We start from the raw sequence: 17,684 nt of genomic DNA on the forward strand, positions 1-17,684 counted from the left end.
GTCTTTACCAAGACTAGCGCTCTTGTACAGTAGATGTCTCTGAGCGTAGTTTACTTTTCTTGCAGAGTTGCAAGGGCTAAAGCGTGCAAGTATGAATTTCTGTTCAAAAATGGCGTAGGCTAGGGTGCGTGATCGGAAGCATGCTGCCGCGTTCCCTGAGACTAGAGAAGCGAAGGCGATATATAGGGGCCCTCTTTGGTGGGATATCCTCCTTATCTACCTAAGATCTTGGCTCAAGTCGGCGCCTCTTTCTCCGCCTTCGCCATTGCGTGTTGCGCACGAAGGAGCTGATGCAAATGAATCCAAGCGGTCATCGAACAAATAAGTTGGCGATCTTATCATGCAGAGATAGTTCTGTACGCGCAGATCACCGCATGGAGCCTAGCATATCCAATACCCAGGTACTTCTGAGACTGAAAATGTGGGTAGTAACTACAAATTACGTGTGGTTCATAACTTGAGACGGTACGATTGTCCAACAAGGTACAATGCTCGTAAAGTGAAGCTATAGAGCGGACACTGACTATCTCATATACAATGATGCCGCGGCTGTGTGATACGTCGCAAATTACAAGCTCTCAGACTTCCCACAAGCTGCGTACCATCCCGGTGCCTCCTATGTGACCTCCACGCGAGTTTATACAGAACGCCAGGACAATACCCACGTTCCCATCAGGGTCGTTGAGTAGAAAAGCCAGGGGTGCATTGCGGCATACCTCTCGCACGTCCGATCAGATACTCCAGCTATCTAAGACACAGATGCGTGTACTATGAGTGGATTGAACGGGGAACTTAGTATCGAACCGAGAAAAAAGCACACCTGAGCAGTTAATTACCTAGGTAAATCTCATCTCCATGGTTTACCAGCAGCGATATCAACGCGTGGGTTCCATCCTTTGAAAAATGTAGTGAACGACGAGGTCATTATACAGCACTTCACTTCACTTGATCAGATGGCTACCTAGGTGGGTCTCTACAACAAAATTAGGCACGGAGAGTGCGCAGTAGAAATGTCAATAAAAAGAAAAACCCCCGTGCCTATTTGAAAACAAGTGAAATTTAACGTCCTATAAGCTTAGCGAGTCACATGCTCGTTGGCGATCCGCGGGTACTGATAGGGTACTTCACAGAGTACCTGCCCCTTTGCCTTTGAGCTTATCGGGCCGTCTTGAGATCTACGGTGTGCCTTACACTAGTTGAGAACTAGTGCAACACGTCAAAAATTAGTGTGCGGCACATCGATCGCGCGAACCGGTGTGCCGCACGTCGTCGGCCATACTCCATTGGGGTGGGGTGCCGACCACTTCATGTGGCCGAGAACAAAGGTTGGGCTACATGTAGATACTTGATCGTAACCGTCACCCGAAGGCGGGCCTTCCCGTGCCAGCGCGGGAAGCTCGTTGGCCACAGCGTAGGCTGCTCATCTTACTGTCTCCTCGCTTGCCTGTCTATGTCGGTACTTCGTACACACGACCACGTGCATGCTCTAGACTTCGTCTAAATAAATAGCAACGAGACTACCGCATCCGGAAACCTGCTCGTATGCGATCTTTTCTTCTACTTTCCAACACATGTCGTCAGTCTACTTCTCAACATCAAAGCGCTCATCCTGCGACCGCTGTCGAAAGCAAAAGCTACGCTGTCCAACGAAAGAAGACTCCAATCAACCATGTTCACGCTGTCTTCGCGCTGGAGTACCTTGTGTGATGGGCTACACTCGACCTAGAGGCCGCACACCAAGGAATAGTGTCTTGCAGGACAATGAGGACGCACGTAAACCGCAGCACTCGGCCGTACCCACACAAGCGAGTCCACTTTCAACGACTCTAGACCGTGTCACAGAAGATACAAGCACGCAGTCATTGTCTCTACTAGAAGACTACGGATTCTTTCACCACGTACATGCGAGCTACGAACCCGGACAAACCCAGACTCACGACGACGGTATAGCAGACATTGACTACTTCTCCATTTGTAGAGATCTCGAGATTGAAGGCATTCACACAGAGACACTCAATTTCTCCCAAGACGCGTTTTCTACGTCAGTAACCGGACTAGCTTCTCCAGATCCCGATGGCTGCTGCATGCTCACAGGAGCCAGCGACTTTGTCCCAGACCCCACGCGCCAAATGGAATGCGAAATGCGACTTTCTCAGCTCAATCTAGACTTATGTCGACAACTTAACACACAACTTGTCACTCCTACGAGCAACGCTATAGGTGCAGTACAAAACCACAATTCAAACACGCCCAGTGCTATACGGGGCGTCCTCCAGAGCACAGAAAGCTATGTACACATACTCCAGAGCCTGTATACATGTAGCACAACGCCAACCTCGCCGGACCGATCTGGGACGAGCATCGGATATGAGACGCCATCTGAGCTTTCTCCTCTCCCATTCTCATGCGTGCTGAACCTCACATCGTGCTTCTTCCGCATCGTGGACCTATTCAATACATTCTTGGGAGATCTGGCTAGCGAGATAGATGCCTATAACCTCGTCTCCCGGTCGAACGGCATGCAGATTCTCTCTGAACTCAAGCTCACGGGCCTCCCGGTGTATGAGCTAAGTCTTCAGGTCAAGATACTAGTCCTCGCTATCACCCACCACTTCGAGACCATCGAGAGACTATTGAACTTACCGGCCGAACTGCGTGTATCGGTACAACAGGACAAGAACACATCGGGGCTTTTGCCAGGACACTGGACCGCAACGCTTCTGAGTGCGAAGTGTGACCTGGTCGAATTGGGTTGTCATGGAACGGGGAATTACGTGCAGTCAATACAGTTGCTGCGAAGAAATATCATGAGGTTCCAGAGGATGTCTTAAGGCAACCAGAGAAGTTGTCTCATCATTCCTTCATCTTTGGAAACCTATTTCACTCATTGTCATCGGAGTCAGGGTTAAACACTTTTCGCATTTACTGGCTATTCCCCTTCTTTTCTGTACACAACCCACTTTCTGAGCCGAATCGATTGTCCTGTTTGGCATAGATGCCAACGTAGGACTATGAGTCCCGGGCGCAAAATACACAGAGAATACCGCGTTATGATCTATTGCCTCGTTACCTCTTTTCGTTACCCATGTTTTGTACTACACAAGGCCTCATGCCGCTTCTCACAAGATTAGGCGACTATGCAGGCGGATCCTGCTCATGCAGGCAAATGCTTATCCTGAGTGCCGCTACTCCATTCTCAGGAGAGCTTCCATAGATACTCAAGCATCATCCAAGAATTAAGTGATTGTTCTCGACAAATGGCCCTGTCAGAATGCTGTAACGCTAAGTCGAGTCTTTTGAGTAGACCATGTTCGCAGTCGTATCGATCTTCTGTGCTTGCTATCAAGGTAGCACTACCAACTTGACGTCCTCAGAGTTGACGAGCCAATCCTTAGGAATGAGGCAGCTCTTGATAAGTTTAGAAGTGACGTATGGACCTGATGGAAGAGGTTCATCGACTGTACAGTAGTAGTGGATGAGAAGATTTACTGTGTCTCGGCCTTCTGCTGTGCTGATTCACCGGAGCTATAGTTTGTAGACGCTAAGTCTGTCGGTGAACACGTTAAGAAGCCTATTCATCTCGACGACGTGAGGCTAAGAGAGTCGCCGAGCGTTTATTACGGTGACGTCGAATATGTTGCTAAACCAAGCAGTGGCATCGGTGCCAAGTTTCATGGTAGTAACAAGGCCGTCTGCATGTATCGTTGCCGTCATTCTTATAGTTATGGCATGACTATTCTACAGCAAAGTGCGCAGCAAAGATCTTTGCTTTGATTGAAGTGAGATTCAAATGCAGCCTACCAGTCGTGATTGCGTCTTACTTCCGATATCCAAGACATGGTCTGCGGCTGATTGTGCACAGCTTTTGACAAGCTGTAACCGCCTCAAGGTGAGCATTCTCCCGCAAGATCTGCCGTTGGGCACAACCGAGCTGAACGGCTCGAAGAGAGCCTCTCGGTCCGTGACGCTAGGTCTTACCTTGGCGTTCGGGCCGGTGTGCACAGTGTTGGAATGGTTAGTAATGCCCTGGTCACCGTACGCCGTGTACGGTGTGCTGTGGGTCCGGCAGAGCATAGACCGCTTAAGACGATGAGGCCTTTTTTTGGTGACTAAACTTGCGTTGTCGGACTAGGTAGTGGCGGCGACGACCACCTCCGGGCTAGGCATGGGAATGACGTAGCTGACGTCTCCACTTAGCGTGCAAGGCTGATGGACTGGGCTGCACGAGGTTTTTTGGTACCAGGGGTCACTCATCGTGGTCAAACGGCTTTACCCTACCTGTCCAAACTCCGGTATCGTGCTTAAGATGAGATAGCGATGACCAAAAGACCGTGGATAGTGCTTATTTCTGTTCGACGCTGCGCAATCAGCTGTGTTTTTCAAGACGTCGATCTAGGAGCGGTCTGAGTCAAATGTTCATCGAAGATGTTGTTCAATTACGGCCGTGATGCCCATCGGCATGCATCAGGGATGGCCTTGCATCTGCAGTTTATCTCTTGTCCCTGTCGGCCTAAAAGTGAAGCTGCATAAACGCCGGGCACTAGCAGAATGCAGCGGTAGCGAAAGGAACCCTCTAAACAAGGAAGCGCGGTAACGAAAAAAAATACAACCTTGGCGACGTGTCCCGTCCTCATGTAGATTTACATGACAAAACTATTAATTGCACAGTGCAGACGCTGGTGCAACTATGCGAGTAGCGGTCATCTCATCGTCAGATGTTACATGCCACCTTCGGAGTAAGTGTGAGGTTGCTAATGATACAGTCTGCTATTCAGAAGATAACAAGTGTTACATGGTTCTATCCAGACTTTGCCGTCGTCAATCGATCGTCGTGACCTTTCTCCGTGCATGATGACGCGTCGATCCAATCTAGAGTGTTCATGAGCAAGACTAGAACTGGCACATGCAAGATGGTGTCTATGTACTTAGGCATGTATTCTCGAACTCAGAACTTGACAATTGAGTTATTGACCGATTTGTCAACTGAAGGGTGCCAAGTTTTGTTCATATGCTTCAATTTGCGACTACCTTGCATGTCGCACCGATGCCATGCCATGTATAATATTGACCCGACATACTACCCACTTGTAGCCATGCGCCTGGTAATAGCGCAACTGTATACCGCATGCTAGGTAAGGTGTCGGGTATTGCCGTGCCGAACCGAACCGGAACAATGTCTCCCCAGGAACTGGAACGATACCCAAGCTGACAGCTGCGGCCAGCTGTTGAGTTCGACAACTGCACTGTATCCTTTTTTTTTCAATCTCGTTGGCCTCTGGTTCATTAATCTGGATGCAAGCTAAGGGTTCACCCAAAATATCCCGCTCTGGGTTATTGAGCTGGTCCGTAGTTATCCGCTAAACAACAATGCACCAGCGAACACACGTTTGTAGGTCCTTAATGAATTCGCAGTCAACGCCGAGCATGTGGAAGCAAGAGTTCCCCAAAGCCGACGTATATAGAGGAGGAATTGTTTGACCTTAGTGAGAGAGCAAGTACCTGAAGGAAAGCTCGCAGCACAACATCGCCCAACCTATACACACACTACCGCCGGCGTCGGCTCACCCAATCTACATGCTTGAAGGACGATGAGATGTGCATGGCACTGCGATTAATGTTGGGGCAAAGACACCTAGTTTGTGCCGCTCAATCCGACAGACTTTGGCGCGATGCAAAAGGTAGCGAAAGGGTTCCACTCGCTTGTAAAGAACCTTCGCGGATTGATCGACAGTGCGGGCACCCGAAGATACTAACGGTGAAGCCCGCATATCACAGGGTCTTTGAATCCACATGGGGATCGCTGCATTGACTGCTTGCAGTTGCGCTAGAAGTTAGGGCACAGCGGGAATAAAGTGGTACAATGCACATCGTGTGGGGGTTGTCAATGAGCATCAAAGACCACTGGCAAGATGAGACGTGGGCTGCCATTGATGATATCAATAAATAGCCAGTTATACCACCGCTTGCGTAGTGCGGACTGACCAAGAATGGTGATTTGCCGTGCTGGTTTGAGCGCGCCTAGGTAGCGACACGCAAACAGTCGTGTCCTGAATTCCCTCCCTGGTATGTGGGCTACTTACATCCGGACTTAGATCGCCAACAGTGGACGCTATTTAAATATGCAGTAAAGCGTTTGCTGTTTCTCCCCACGCATGGCACTAATGTTGAGGTGTTCACTACCTAGGTAGGTTTCGTTCGCGTGAAGGCTGCGATGATTGACTGCTGAGGTTTTATTGCTTTTCCACAAGCCTGAATTTGTTTTTGCCGTATGGATTCGACTACTGCGACTACAGAAAGGGTCAATGGTCAGGAAAGACGTATTGGGACTGGAATGAAGCGTAAGTCCAAGCCTTCTCGAGGATGTCCGTTGAGTGAAAGAGACGAGGTTGTGCGCTACTGGCCAGTATAGCTAAAGGCAATGCAAGAGCCAAGTTCCAATATGCCACCATATGCAGTGACGCACGGGACGTGGAAGAAGGCCTAGTCACAGTTGGGGGCAAAGTTCACATCGCACCGTGATAATCTGGGCGAGAACAACGTGCATCTCCGTGAGGGCGAAAGGTCGCCCTGAACAGCTGGCTGGCCGATAGAAAAGGACGTACAGCCGGCGCCATCTTTGACGAGGTCCAGACTGAATGCCAGCATTCGGGCCGAAGGCAATCAGTGTCTGTGCAGAGGGCCTAGGGGCGGCCAATGATAGATTGCGGGGAGAAGACGCTTATGTTGCACGGGTTGAAGGTACCAGGTACATACGATCATGTCCTCAAGTGGGGCAATGCGCATGGTGGTTGAGGCAGGATGATGAAGGCGCAACGTCTCGGTGATGATGGCGTTTGAGATGCGGAGCAGCGTCCGGGTGGTAGCTGGAGAAGCCGTCGACGGCCCGAAGCATACGCTCCTGTTCCGCAGATAATACATCTTGCACATGCTGGGAATGCCTAGCAAGTTGAAAGGTAAGGGCCAGTGTCACTGTTCCGGGTCGCTACCAGCGACGGCATTAAAACGACGGTATTGGCGAAGGAACCTCGGGAGCATAGATCCTGATCAGCGGGGAGTGCCTGCTGTGACAAGTGGAGACATGACCTCGAGAGCCTTAGCCTCCAGGCATCACTTGTCAACATCAAGCGGTCGACAGAATGCCAGAAAGCCAATTGTGGCTTTGATGGACACGAGCGACGGCAATGTTGACGGGCGGGTGCGCCCACATGGGCAGCCAACGGCCCGTGATAGCTAAACCATAAGCGGACAAGCTGCAAGCGACTACTCGGTAGCGGTGCAAGGCGTGCCCTTGGAGTGTCGGGCCTACAGGCGTTGATCCTAGAAAGCCTGCTACAGAGTTCGTCCCTTCACATAGAGGCTCGCTCTTATGAGGCATCACTAGCAGGAACTCTAGTAGACATGCCCGACGGAGCACCAGCGTATTTTCGTTTGCATTCAGTCGAAGCGCTGCGAGGGGTCAATTCTGTTCATGAAGAGCTGGAGTCTTCCAGTGTGGGACGCACCAGAAAGAAGCGGTCAACAATCTGACAGCCATTTGCATCTCAACTTTCCGGTTCCGTTTCTCCATCAAGCAGAGGAACGACGAGCTCAGGCCGAAGAGGATGTTCATTCCACACACTCACAACCACAAGACTAGGACCTGGCTAGGTTTGACATGCCTACATCATTGTACATGGACCGCAGAGTATGTAGATAGGACGAGAGTTGTAGGAAATGGGCTTTATGACTTGCTGGAACGCGTTGGATTATCTCACGACTCTGTGCTTTAAGTTCAGCTCACAGATCGTCAACGCTACATGCCCGTATGCTGTATTTAGGGTCATACCTACTACGTTTGCTGGCATAAGTAGTGTAGGTGGTTAAGGTTGACAGGCGTTAGGACCAAAGAAGAGGAAACCCAGGACACTGCCTATAAGCAAATGAGAGTCCTCTAAATTACTAACAACTTTCGTGCCGCCCAATGCGAGGTCGCAAGACTTTCAATACACAAACCCAGGTCTTCCGGTCCACCTACACTACCTATGCCAGCAACCGTAGTATGTATCTGCAGAGCTGATCTGTCTGTACGACAACTTGGTATAGAAACCACATCAGCCAGTAGGAAGCGATGAACTCGCTACCTCTTCTTGCTCGTCGCACACTTGCATCTTCAGACAATAATGTTAGCTACCCAAATAAGTGATGCCGCTTCCACCAAGGCCCACAGCGGCCAAGCACATGCTTGATTCCAGCAAGATCATCAGACAATGAAGAACGCCATATTGCAAACAAGATCAGATATCACAGCATTTCACGATAGGTACTGACATATGGTCGATCATGGACACTAATGCTGCTATATTCCATTCCTAGGCGTTGCGCTTGAATGATACTTAATTGGTATATACGTGCATCTTGTGCCTTGCTCCCTAGTAGGACATCTCCCTTTAAGCTAACACTGGTTTCCTCTCCTTGATGTATCCTACTTGATAAGTGTAGTAATTAATGGACTCCGTCCTCTTGTGTAGCACTCTTGGCGGATCCACGCATGATATTATAGACTGCTGGCAGGTAGGACTCTAATAGTAGCTCCCTTCATGAGTATTACAGTATTAATTATTCAAAGAAGGGTACCAGATCAAACACGCTTTGCGTGACTGTGCGTGTTAGATCTTATCTGCCTTGCTGCCCTGCTGCCTAGACTATAACCTTGGCAAAGCGCAGCTGGCTCTGCGATCTGTAAATCTTTTATCCTTCGTCTAATAAGAACTCTACAATCGTTGTTGTCCAACCGGAAATCCTGTCCCCATCATGGAGAATTCGACGCTGCTCAATGCTATCCCTTTGGAAATTCGCAACAACATTTATTCAAACATATTGATCAAATGCGCGAAATTCGACACGCCCCGCCACTGCACAGGCTCACCATTCATCCTACTTGCACGGAGTCTCCCTGGGTGTCTGCTCCTTTGCCGACAAACGCTTGAGGAAGCTAGTCTTGTTTATCTCCAGCAAACGGTCGTTGTGTACCGCTATCCGGGCTATTCGGGATTACGCGATTTTCTCGAGAGCTTTCCGAACAAAGCCGGCTACAGCTACGTACGGAGACTGGCACACATGCATCCCCAGAGTCTGTCCGCTACGCTGAGGAAATCTCGTAAAGAGATGGCCGAGCCTCGTTTCTTTGGTGACATCGTATCTTTCTGCAACGGGCTGCGTGAACTACACCTCAATCCCACCGTCCCGAGCGCCTTCTTCCTCCGCTATGATTACTCGCAGTCTGTCGACGCATTCGCCAACTCCGCCGAAATGCAGCTTGTCTTCGCCAACCCTTACATTCGCTCTTTGGAGATCATATGTGACGGTGGCGCGATAACTGAGCAATCTCTGAAGATGTTCAAGACCTGGTTTCGACAGGAATGTCGGAATAGAGAAACGACGATTGACTTAAGGGTCAAAGTTACAGCAAAGCCTCCGGGTGATCCAGAACGATATAAGATAAACAAGAACGGCGTAGAAGTGTATTGCTATCACGATTTCTTTGGTTAGTATACTTGGAGTTACGAATTCTACACTATTGCTGTATTTGTCGTAGCCAGAGAAGACAAAGACTTAGTTTCGCTTACTTGTCACGATGGCGTCAAAAAGAGCCCAGACAGCAGATTCATTAGCTCGTTACCCGACTTCCATACGCTCCCGGATCGGATGCAGAACTTACCGATTGAATCGTGCAGCTTGGGCAATTTAAGATCGCAAAATCAGACGCGGATGTCCGCCAGGCTCGGCCTGTGATGATGCAAAAGAGTACGCCACTAGGAATGATTGATCCCTCTGGAGAAACTCGACCGCTTTTGCATAGAGTACTGTATTCCAATGTCGAGGAGACGCATGTATCCAGAGCCACCTTGCATCTTGCTCAATATTACTTTTCGCCATCCACAAACGGTAAGCGGGATGCGGGAGAATCCGATCGCAAGTGTCTTCTACCTGTAAGGAGATCTGTTCGTGGTAATGCTGCATGTTATTGTGTAAACTATCTCCTTTCGTAACATCAAGTCATTTCATTGTATTGTATTATTTATACACTACCTATATCAGAGGAGGAGGCGACTCTAGGGAATGAGGCTAGGTGTCCCCAGGTAGAACGCGTGGAGGTAGGCCTGATTTGTCGCCTTATAATTATGAGATAATCGCATACCACGCAGCTCGTTCGTGATGCGAGATCGGACCAGACGAAGAGTTCGTGGGTTCGGCTGGGCGTGACCCCGCACCTGAGCCGAACGTGGAGGATCGTGCTCGGAAGGGGCGAGGGTACTACATCGGCAGCACGAAACGCCCGCTCAGCCGCGTTGCGGAGGACCGTCAACACCCAACTCCCATGTCGATTATAGTAGAAGGTCTGCTGTTTCAACACTATATGCAGACATTAGTGCACTCGATACAACTCCGCTTATTCTGCCAACTTCGCAACACCTACATACGTTCTGTCTTTTCCACAACAGCGAACGATGACTGCAGCTCCTCCCATCAAATCGGTAACTCCCCTCCACGTTGGACAATTTCTATTTGTGCGTATCGAGACTGAAGATGGATTGGTGGGTTGGGGAGAGTCCGGAGTCTGGGGCCACATCGAAGCTGGCGCCACGGCTGTGAGCCGATTTGCCGAATACCTTGTAGGCAAGTCGGCCTTTGACATTGAGCATCACTGGAACGTTATGCATCGCTTCAGCTATTTTCAAGGCATGGCGATTAATGCCGCTATCTCGGGTATCGACATCGCACTGTGGGACATCAAAGGCAAGGCCCTTGGAGTGCCCGTTTGGCAGCTGCTCGGAGGAGCATGCCGACAAAAAGCAAGAGTATATGGACACATCTACGAGAAAACAATAGAGGGCGTCCTAGAAGAGTGCAAAAGGAAGAAAGATCTGGGCTATACCGCTTTCGGTCATATCAACCCATTCCTCGACGAAGGTCACGATCAAGTCTATTTCAAACCTCACGTCAAGAAGATGCAAGATGCGGCAGACAATGTGCGGAGGATGCGAGAGGTCGTTGGTGACGAGGTTGATCTTCTGGTTGAACTTCATCGCCGCCTGACCCCAGCCGAGGCCGTCACCTTCACAAACATGATTAAGGATTATAACCCGATGTTCGTCGAAGACCCAATCCGCCCGGAAAGTGCGGATGCAATGGCACGTGTCGCCGACCGCATCGCTGTGCCTATCGCTACAGGAGAAAGATTCAGCACAATCTACGAGTTCCAAGCTCTGCTTTCACGAGACGCGCTCGAGTATGTCCGTGTTGACGTAGCTCTTTGCGGAGGCATCACAGGTGCCAAGAAAGTCGCCGCTATGGCCGAGGCGCACAACGTGCAGGTTGTACCCCACAACCCTCTCTCACCGATTGGTCTTGCCGCATGTCTCCAGATCGCTGCCTGTATACCCAACTTCGCCATTCAGGAATACGCAACTGGGTTTGAAAGTGGTATTTTCACTTCATCTCTGGATCATCTCGGCAGCGATGTCGTCGATTTTGTACCAAAGGTTGAGAAAGGCTTTGTGGACATTCCAACACGCCCTGGTATTGGCATCAATGTTCTGGACAACGCAAAGGACATCCGACCGGCATACAAGCAGAACATGCACATGAGACCCCATTACGATGGATTTGTCGTTGATCAGTAGATAGGTCAGCAGTGTAATGGAGAGCAGACACGTGAAATTATACAATAGAGCTTTGGACACAACTATGAGGATGGTTCATGACAAGTGAATTGGTGTCTTGCGTCATTATTGTGAATTCTTCGATCACTCGGCCTCGCCACAGGTTCTTGCTTCAATAGGGTATGTTGATTACTATCTAACAACGTAAAGACGTGCCACAGGTTCAAGAGGCATTATAGCCACGAAACATACGTATGCTCAAGAATAGTTTGCGGTTGCGCTCCATGTGCTGTACTTTTCGACATGTCTTTTCCGTCTACAGATAGTCGCAAGCTCTCCGGAACAGTATACCGTCAATTTCCATGGCCAACTAACTGGGAATGATTGGAAGGGAGACCCAGTTGCTGTACTTTGGCCCCCAGTGTAGGTGATTCGTGCCAGCAAACCTCTCCGCGGTCCTGTTTGGTTGTTAGTAAGAAGATATGCGAGGGTAGAAACCCTTACCTTTCGCCGCCTTCATGCACAAAAGGACCGATACCGCCTGTGTCACCTCCGCTGATTTCGATCGAGAGCATCTCTCCTGGTAAGAGAACAACGTTGGTCGGCCAAATCTCAACATCAACAGGATAGATCTCACCCGGGATAACGGGCAAGACATCTGTCGAGAAGTAGTCACGATAAGGTCGGTAGTCTTGGTGATGCGGATGTTTGTCGTTGACCTTTCGTAAGCTGATGCGCTGGCAACCTCGTGTCACAGCTGCAGCGTCGCCAATCGTGCCTGTGAAGGTTCGTTCGACGCCATTGGCATCCCACTGACGAACTAGAAAGAATACGTCAATGTCTTGGGGCGTTGATCCTCCGGGTAAGCGGGTAACTGAGAGATTGACGTGGGCTACAATGTGCCCGGTAATTTCGGTCTCTTTGTCAAACGGAGCCGTGGTGAAACGATGGTAAAATGGGTTGGCCAATGTGGTCATGGCTGGATAGGATATTCTTGTAGACACATCTACGCTTTGTTGGTTTGGACTCCATCCAAGATCAGGATTCAAGTAGTACTTGATATACTGCGTGTTGGGCAAGGGCCATTCTGGGGCATCCCGCCAAGAGTAGATCGTGCCTGTAGCAGACTCGATACTCTTATGATCAAAGGGACCTTTGCGCGCTTGATAGGTGATCTTGGGTTGTTTGCCAGTAGTCCAACCAGCGAAGTCATCTTCCTTGAGGAAAGCGGAAAGAAAACTTTCTTGCATTTGAACCTCTGGCTCGGAGTAAAAAGGCAAATCATGACGCCCACTGCCGATTCGGAGGAACTTGTAGCGTGAGCCAGCAAGCATATAGCCCTCAACATTGCCTCGCAGGTGGATGACTAGGTTGCTCCAGTTGCCAAACGAAAGCAGTGGTACCTCGATATCCTCAAGATTGTACTCTCGGGAGGCGTAGTACTCATCGTCTCGGAAGAAAGCGCCCAGATTGTCTTCGTCCTGATCCGCACGGTTCTGCTTGAGCTCCACTTCGTTCAGATCCCCCTCGATTGTATTTGGGCCACGGCCAATGATTGAGCGACCTGCGAGTCCGTATTGATTCGACCTGACCTGTTTTCCCATCCAAAACTGCAGAAAAGGCTCAAGAAGGATACCACCATGACGGCAGCGGTCACGATAGTAATCAGCCATGCCTTCGTAGGGAATAATACAAGCGAGACCGCGCGGGCGGCGCGCCGCAACTCTCCACTGGCTTCCAGCAAAGTAACTGATTCCTAGCAGCCCTACCTTGCCATTAGACCATGGTTGGTCAGCTGCCCAATCAATAAGTTCCGCAAAGACGTCCGATGTGGAAGCTGACATGGTGTCAAGAAAGCCTGGAGACTGGCCGATGCCAATCTCATCGGCACGTACGACTGCATAACCCCGCGCAGTCCAGAACTTTGGATCTGGTACTTCAAAAGCGGAATGCTGTGACTGCTGAGTTGGGTTTATGTCATGCCAAGCGTGAGGCAGGAATCTTAGGAATGTGTTAATCGATCGATTTCTGCACGAAGTTGCTAAATCGTTGTACTTACTCGCTTGTATGCGTATCCTTGCCGTATGGGCCGTACGTCATGAGCACAGGCGATCGTTCCACATCCTTGGGCCTGTAGACATTACATCTCACAAGACCGCTGACTGACTTTGGCTTGAACGTGACGTTTCGCTCAAAGATGTAGTCAAAGGATCCATTCTCGGAGGTGGTTATATCCCGAATCTGGTTGGGCATGATGAATGGAGACAGGAACGTTCAAGAGGAGGCAAGGTTTTGTTGCACGATTTACAGTTCGTGAAGTGGTCAATATAGGCAATAATTTGAAACTTGTCACTTCCAAAAGCTCAGTTTGGCCGCGCCAGATCTGTATGGCTCTGCCTTGCCTGGTCCGAACTTTCGGCTTTCGGCTGATGTGGTCCACATCGGCTCCACCTTTGGAATCCACTTCCCACAGCCTCGCCATGCGGGGCTCCGCACCTAACGTGCGACACGTTCCTCGAATCATGTATCTAGGAGGGGAGAGACAGCACGGTTAATTTTATGTGTTGCTCGAGATCAAGTTCGTACTTGCCATTCCCAGCCCTAAGCCTGCATGATTTTGGCGGTTGCACAAGGTGTTCGACACACGATCTACATCAAGTTGCCACGGCTCCCAAAGAAGCGATACAATGACAGGTGAGTAAGGAACAGATGGGTTAATCCTCATGCAAAGTTAAAGACCTGGTGCTAAGCGTAGGGAAAGAATTGGCTCCTGTGCTTTTCTTGTCGCATGGTACAACCATGCTTCTTGGGGAGGACTCCAGGGTTCGTGACTATTGGAGGAAGCTGGGAAAGGATGCATTGCGCCACGGAGTCAAAGGTATCATAATCATGGTACGTGTACATCTGTTGGCAGGCTATCATGAACCAGACTAATTAGATATGAGGGGGCACACTGGAATGCAGAGGGCGAGAAAGTCAAAGTTGCTACGAATCCAAAGCCAACATTCATGCCGCTCGCCAACACCGATCGGAAGCATTGGGCGGACTGGAAACCCAACCCTGACCTTGAGACGTCGCGATGCGTGATAAAAGTGCTCAATGACGCTGGTATCGACGCCGAGGAGGACTCGAAGTTCGAATGGATGATTGACACCTTCCCGGTTCTGATCGGCATGTTTGGCGATAAATGCCCCCCAACTACAGTAATTTCGCAAAACGCCTATTTCGACCCGTTCTTTCACATTCGGATCGGCACTGCACTACGCTCGCTGCGTAAGGAGAAATACCTCCTCATTGGCTCTGGAGGTGGGACACACAATCTCTACCGAGCAGAGTGGAAGTTCATGCTTCAGTACAAAGACAACTTCGCAATGGAGCGTCCTCCAGATGAGGACAGCTTAGAGTTCCGGCAATCTCTTGAAGACGTCATCTGCAGGAATGGTGGAGGTCCAGAGTTAAGGCGTGGCCTTGCTCGGTTGATGAAGAATCCGTATTTCCGTGAGGCACACGGTACTGATGAGCATTACGTCTCTGCCTGCTTTGTTGCTGGTGCTATCGGAGATCCCGAGGACCGCAACGCAAAAGCTTCGCTTGGAGCCGAGGCTTGGGAGCTCGTAAGTTTTCGCTCCCACAGTTATGTGTTGAAGTTGAATAGCGTAAGGCTAACATGTTTAATGCAGCGAACTCAATGCGAATCACAGTTCAGCCTTGGGCAATGGCCAGAGGCGTGGGTGAGGACGGCTTTCAGTAAATAGGCCGGGGGATGTGCTCTAGCTGCTTGCACTTTGTCGCCCAGATCCCACAGATCTTGATGCGAAAGGAACGGTCGAATTACTAGAACTTCATAGGACCGTCGCTTGTTCACTCCTCATTTGCCGGATGTGTCTCAATAGTGTTCCAAATTCGCCCACTAGATCCCGATCACTGTTCGACTAGCTAATGTCGATCGTGCCATTGCCGGTCCCCCACATGTTCGACCCAAAGCTATGGTATTAAATAACTTTCCTTCCGCGTTAATTGCATCAATAATCAATTACACCCTCATTCCAGGCCCAGCTCACCTAGCACTACCCCTCAACTCCACGCATTTGATTATGTCACGCGTACTGTTAATTGGCACTGGAAGTGTCGGCACTGTGTATGCCATGCTACTGTCTATGGGAGAAGCTGAGATCACATGCGTGTGTCGCTCCAATTATGGAGTCGCGCATGTGCGTGGCTTCACCGTTCGTTCAGCAGTCTTCGGCGAGCGAACCTTCTACCCGCGGGTAGTGAATTCTGTACGAGAGGCAGTCGAAGATCAGTCGCCATCAAAGTATTTCGATTTTGTTGTCGTCTGCGTTAAAGCAGTCAACACCGGTATCACCGTTACAGATACGATCAGACCTGCCGTTCAAGAAGCGCATACAAGTATTGTGGTCATCCAGAATGGACTCGGGGTGGAGGAAATATATCGCAAAGCTTTCCCAAAGAATACGATTATCTCGGGAGTTACGTATGTCCCAACTCTTCAGGTTGAGCCCTGTGTGGTTTCACATGCCGAAACGCAAAAGCTATTTCTGGGCCCGTATCCAGCCAATCTCGCCACTGAAGTCGACATGAGAAGGACTATAACATTCGCGCAGCTTATCCAAGCCGCTCAAGCACACGCTGTGGTCTGCGACGACGTCCAAGTCGAAAGATGGAAGAAGTTGATTGGGAACGCAACCTGGAACCCGATATGTGCGCTATCCCGGTGCTGCGATCTACAATTTCTGGAGGCGACCCCCAATTTAGCACAAGAATTCGTCTTGGAGTCAATGCGTGAGGTCGTTGCTGTCGCGTGCGCACTGGGTTACGGCGATGTAATTCAAGAGGAAGCTGTCCAAGTACAATTGCAGCGGAGTAATGCTCGGCAGTGGCCCGGCGTGCAGCCCAGTATGTTGGCTGACATAGAGAATGGGAAGACGATGGAAGTCGAGGCCGTAATAGGTGAGGTTGTACGGGTTGGAAGAAAACATCAGGTCAGTGTGCCCAGGTTGGAGACATTGTACTTGCTACTCCAAGGCTACACTTATCAAGCAAGTCCATGAAATGTGTAAAATCCATGGAAAAGAAACTGTCTGGTCTCTTTACAGCTTCAGAAGCTCACGGTCATGTTTGAAAGAAGTCCGTCGCTTTGAAGCTTGTTATATGCCAACCGACATTCGCGCCGATTGAGAGTGTTGTCATTTGTATCTACATATCTTCAAAATGTACAGTGTCCCATAATCCGACCTTGGCATGAGGCCATTTCTGCTACCATTCATTGGCAATCTTGTACATACAAATCCCTCGATCGTGCAATCCAATCACTCTTGAGATGGAATAGCCCCACTGTATACAAGTATCAGCAACACGGACAGTTTTCGTCTTTCTTGAGGAATTTATTTACTTGGAGAAGTTGGCAGCCCATGAACATGTCCCAAAGGAAGATCCGCATTGGAAGCGGGCCGCCAACAGCGATCCATTGTGGGTGTGCAACAGGTGGGCGATGCGGTGGCGTTCGGCGGTGGTTCGTCAACCAGTCTCGTGGATTTGTGTCTGGCTCATTTCCAGTAACCCCCCCATTTGTAGGAAGGAAGGTTCCATCATCGCTTTCGTGCTCATCCTCCGCAGCCATCGTTAATCGAGGGACATCGTAGTCGTTGGCGACAGTGAGAGAGTCGATGCTGCGAAGCGATTGGCGCACATCTGTGGCCGTAATCCACGACATGACTCAAGTAAAATTATGGAGCTTGCTCTGGAAGCGCAGAGAAGTCCGCATCTGTAGTATATCAACGACTGGAAATAACTTGCCGTCGGTTGAAACATAGAAGGGTAACCTAGGAATGTGTGGAAGAACTCGCAAAAGCGGAGCCGAAATAGACAGTGAGTGCAAATGAGTCATATTGTCAGGTCTCTATTCTCATTGATTAGTACGTACTGTTGCGAGTGGGGAGAGATTTCGGGGGATCATGTGGGGTGCGGTCCCGAAGCTCGCTGGCCGAACAGCGGTACACGACCAGAATCGCTTGCGAGCAC

General features: G+C 49.9%; 7 protein-coding genes across 7 annotated transcripts; 5 read left to right on the forward strand and 2 right to left on the reverse strand.

Annotated features, from left to right (window-relative positions):
• Positions 1-1,330: 1,330 nt before the first annotated feature.
• C7974DRAFT_40847 (uncharacterized protein) lies at positions 1,331-3,069 on the forward strand. The gene is made up of 2 exons (XM_046143332.1): positions 1,331-2,041; positions 2,102-3,069. The coding sequence occupies exons 1-2, from the start codon at positions 1,572-1,574 to the stop codon at positions 2,829-2,831; spliced, it is 1,200 nt and encodes a 399-aa protein (XP_045994336.1). The 5' UTR covers positions 1,331-1,571; the 3' UTR covers positions 2,832-3,069.
• A 5,663-nt stretch (positions 3,070-8,732) lies between these two features.
• Positions 8,733-9,626, forward strand: C7974DRAFT_40866 (uncharacterized protein). The gene has a single exon (XM_046143343.1). It carries the CDS (start codon positions 8,791-8,793, stop codon positions 9,526-9,528), a length of 738 nt encoding a protein of 245 aa, XP_045994337.1. The 5' UTR covers positions 8,733-8,790; the 3' UTR covers positions 9,529-9,626.
• Positions 9,627-10,032, reverse strand: C7974DRAFT_40867 (uncharacterized protein). The gene has a single exon (XM_046143344.1). It carries the CDS (start codon positions 9,997-9,999, stop codon positions 9,724-9,726), a length of 276 nt encoding a protein of 91 aa, XP_045994338.1. The 5' UTR covers positions 10,000-10,032; the 3' UTR covers positions 9,627-9,723.
• A 209-nt stretch (positions 10,033-10,241) lies between these two features.
• C7974DRAFT_401408 (enolase C-terminal domain-like protein) lies at positions 10,242-11,721 on the forward strand. The gene has a single exon (XM_046142597.1). The coding sequence runs from the start codon at positions 10,488-10,490 to the stop codon at positions 11,661-11,663; it is 1,176 nt and encodes a 391-aa protein (XP_045994339.1). The 5' UTR covers positions 10,242-10,487; the 3' UTR covers positions 11,664-11,721.
• Positions 11,722-11,763: 42 nt separating this feature from the next.
• Positions 11,764-13,984, reverse strand: C7974DRAFT_427250 (Alpha/Beta hydrolase protein). Its single transcript, XM_046144557.1, has 3 exons — positions 13,702-13,984; positions 12,147-13,643; positions 11,764-12,100 (listed from the first exon to the last, which is right to left on the reverse strand). Exons 1-3 carry the CDS (start codon positions 13,893-13,895, stop codon positions 12,013-12,015), a joined length of 1,779 nt encoding a protein of 592 aa, XP_045994340.1. The 5' UTR covers positions 13,896-13,984; the 3' UTR covers positions 11,764-12,012.
• A 149-nt stretch (positions 13,985-14,133) lies between these two features.
• Positions 14,134-15,620, forward strand: C7974DRAFT_365395 (Extradiol ring-cleavage dioxygenase, class III enzyme, subunit B). Its single transcript, XM_046139826.1, has 4 exons — positions 14,134-14,336; positions 14,404-14,534; positions 14,588-15,256; positions 15,323-15,620. The coding sequence occupies exons 1-4, from the start codon at positions 14,330-14,332 to the stop codon at positions 15,395-15,397; spliced, it is 882 nt and encodes a 293-aa protein (XP_045994341.1). The 5' UTR covers positions 14,134-14,329; the 3' UTR covers positions 15,398-15,620.
• Positions 15,621-15,736: 116 nt separating this feature from the next.
• Positions 15,737-16,714, forward strand: C7974DRAFT_317029 (ketopantoate reductase PanE/ApbA-domain-containing protein; the record flags this gene model as incomplete). Its single annotated transcript, XM_046138580.1, has 1 exon — positions 15,737-16,714. The coding sequence occupies one exon, from the start codon at positions 15,737-15,739 to the stop codon at positions 16,712-16,714; it is 978 nt and encodes a 325-aa protein (XP_045994342.1).
• Between the last annotated feature and the right edge of the window lie 970 nt (positions 16,715-17,684).

This window comes from Boeremia exigua (genome assembly GCF_020726555.1).
Source record: "Boeremia exigua strain MPI-SDFR-AT-0100 chromosome Unknown C7974scaffold_10, whole genome shotgun sequence".
NCBI lineage: Eukaryota > Fungi > Ascomycota > Dothideomycetes > Pleosporales > Didymellaceae > Boeremia > Boeremia exigua.

Excerpts from the sequence above, each read along its gene's own strand:
- C7974DRAFT_365395 (XM_046139826.1), top strand. Across the intron at positions 14,535-14,587 it reads TCAAAGGTATCATAATCATG|GGGGCACACTGGAATGCAGA; the intron begins GTACGTGTACAT and ends ATTAGATATGAG. Across the intron at positions 15,257-15,322 it reads GAGCCGAGGCTTGGGAGCTC|CGAACTCAATGCGAATCACA; the intron begins GTAAGTTTTCGC and ends TGTTTAATGCAG.
- C7974DRAFT_40866 (XM_046143343.1), top strand. The coding sequence starts at position 8,791 with ATGGAGAATTCGACGCTGCTCAATGCTATCCCTTTGGAAATTCGCAAC.
- C7974DRAFT_401408 (XM_046142597.1), top strand. The coding sequence starts at position 10,488 with ATGACTGCAGCTCCTCCCATCAAATCGGTAACTCCCCTCCACGTTGGA.
- C7974DRAFT_40867 (XM_046143344.1), bottom strand. The coding sequence starts at position 9,999 with ATGCAGCATTACCACGAACAGATCTCCTTACAGGTAGAAGACACTTGC.
- C7974DRAFT_427250 (XM_046144557.1), bottom strand. The coding sequence starts at position 13,895 with ATGCCCAACCAGATTCGGGATATAACCACCTCCGAGAATGGATCCTTT. Across the intron at positions 13,644-13,701 it reads AAGGATACGCATACAAGCGA|ATTCCTGCCTCACGCTTGGC; the intron begins GTAAGTACAACG and ends CACATTCCTAAG. Across the intron at positions 12,101-12,146 it reads GTGCATGAAGGCGGCGAAAG|GACCGCGGAGAGGTTTGCTG; the intron begins GTAAGGGTTTCT and ends ACAACCAAACAG.
- C7974DRAFT_40847 (XM_046143332.1), top strand. The coding sequence starts at position 1,572 with ATGTCGTCAGTCTACTTCTCAACATCAAAGCGCTCATCCTGCGACCGC. Across the intron at positions 2,042-2,101 it reads TCCCAAGACGCGTTTTCTAC|CGACTTTGTCCCAGACCCCA; the intron begins GTCAGTAACCGG and ends CACAGGAGCCAG.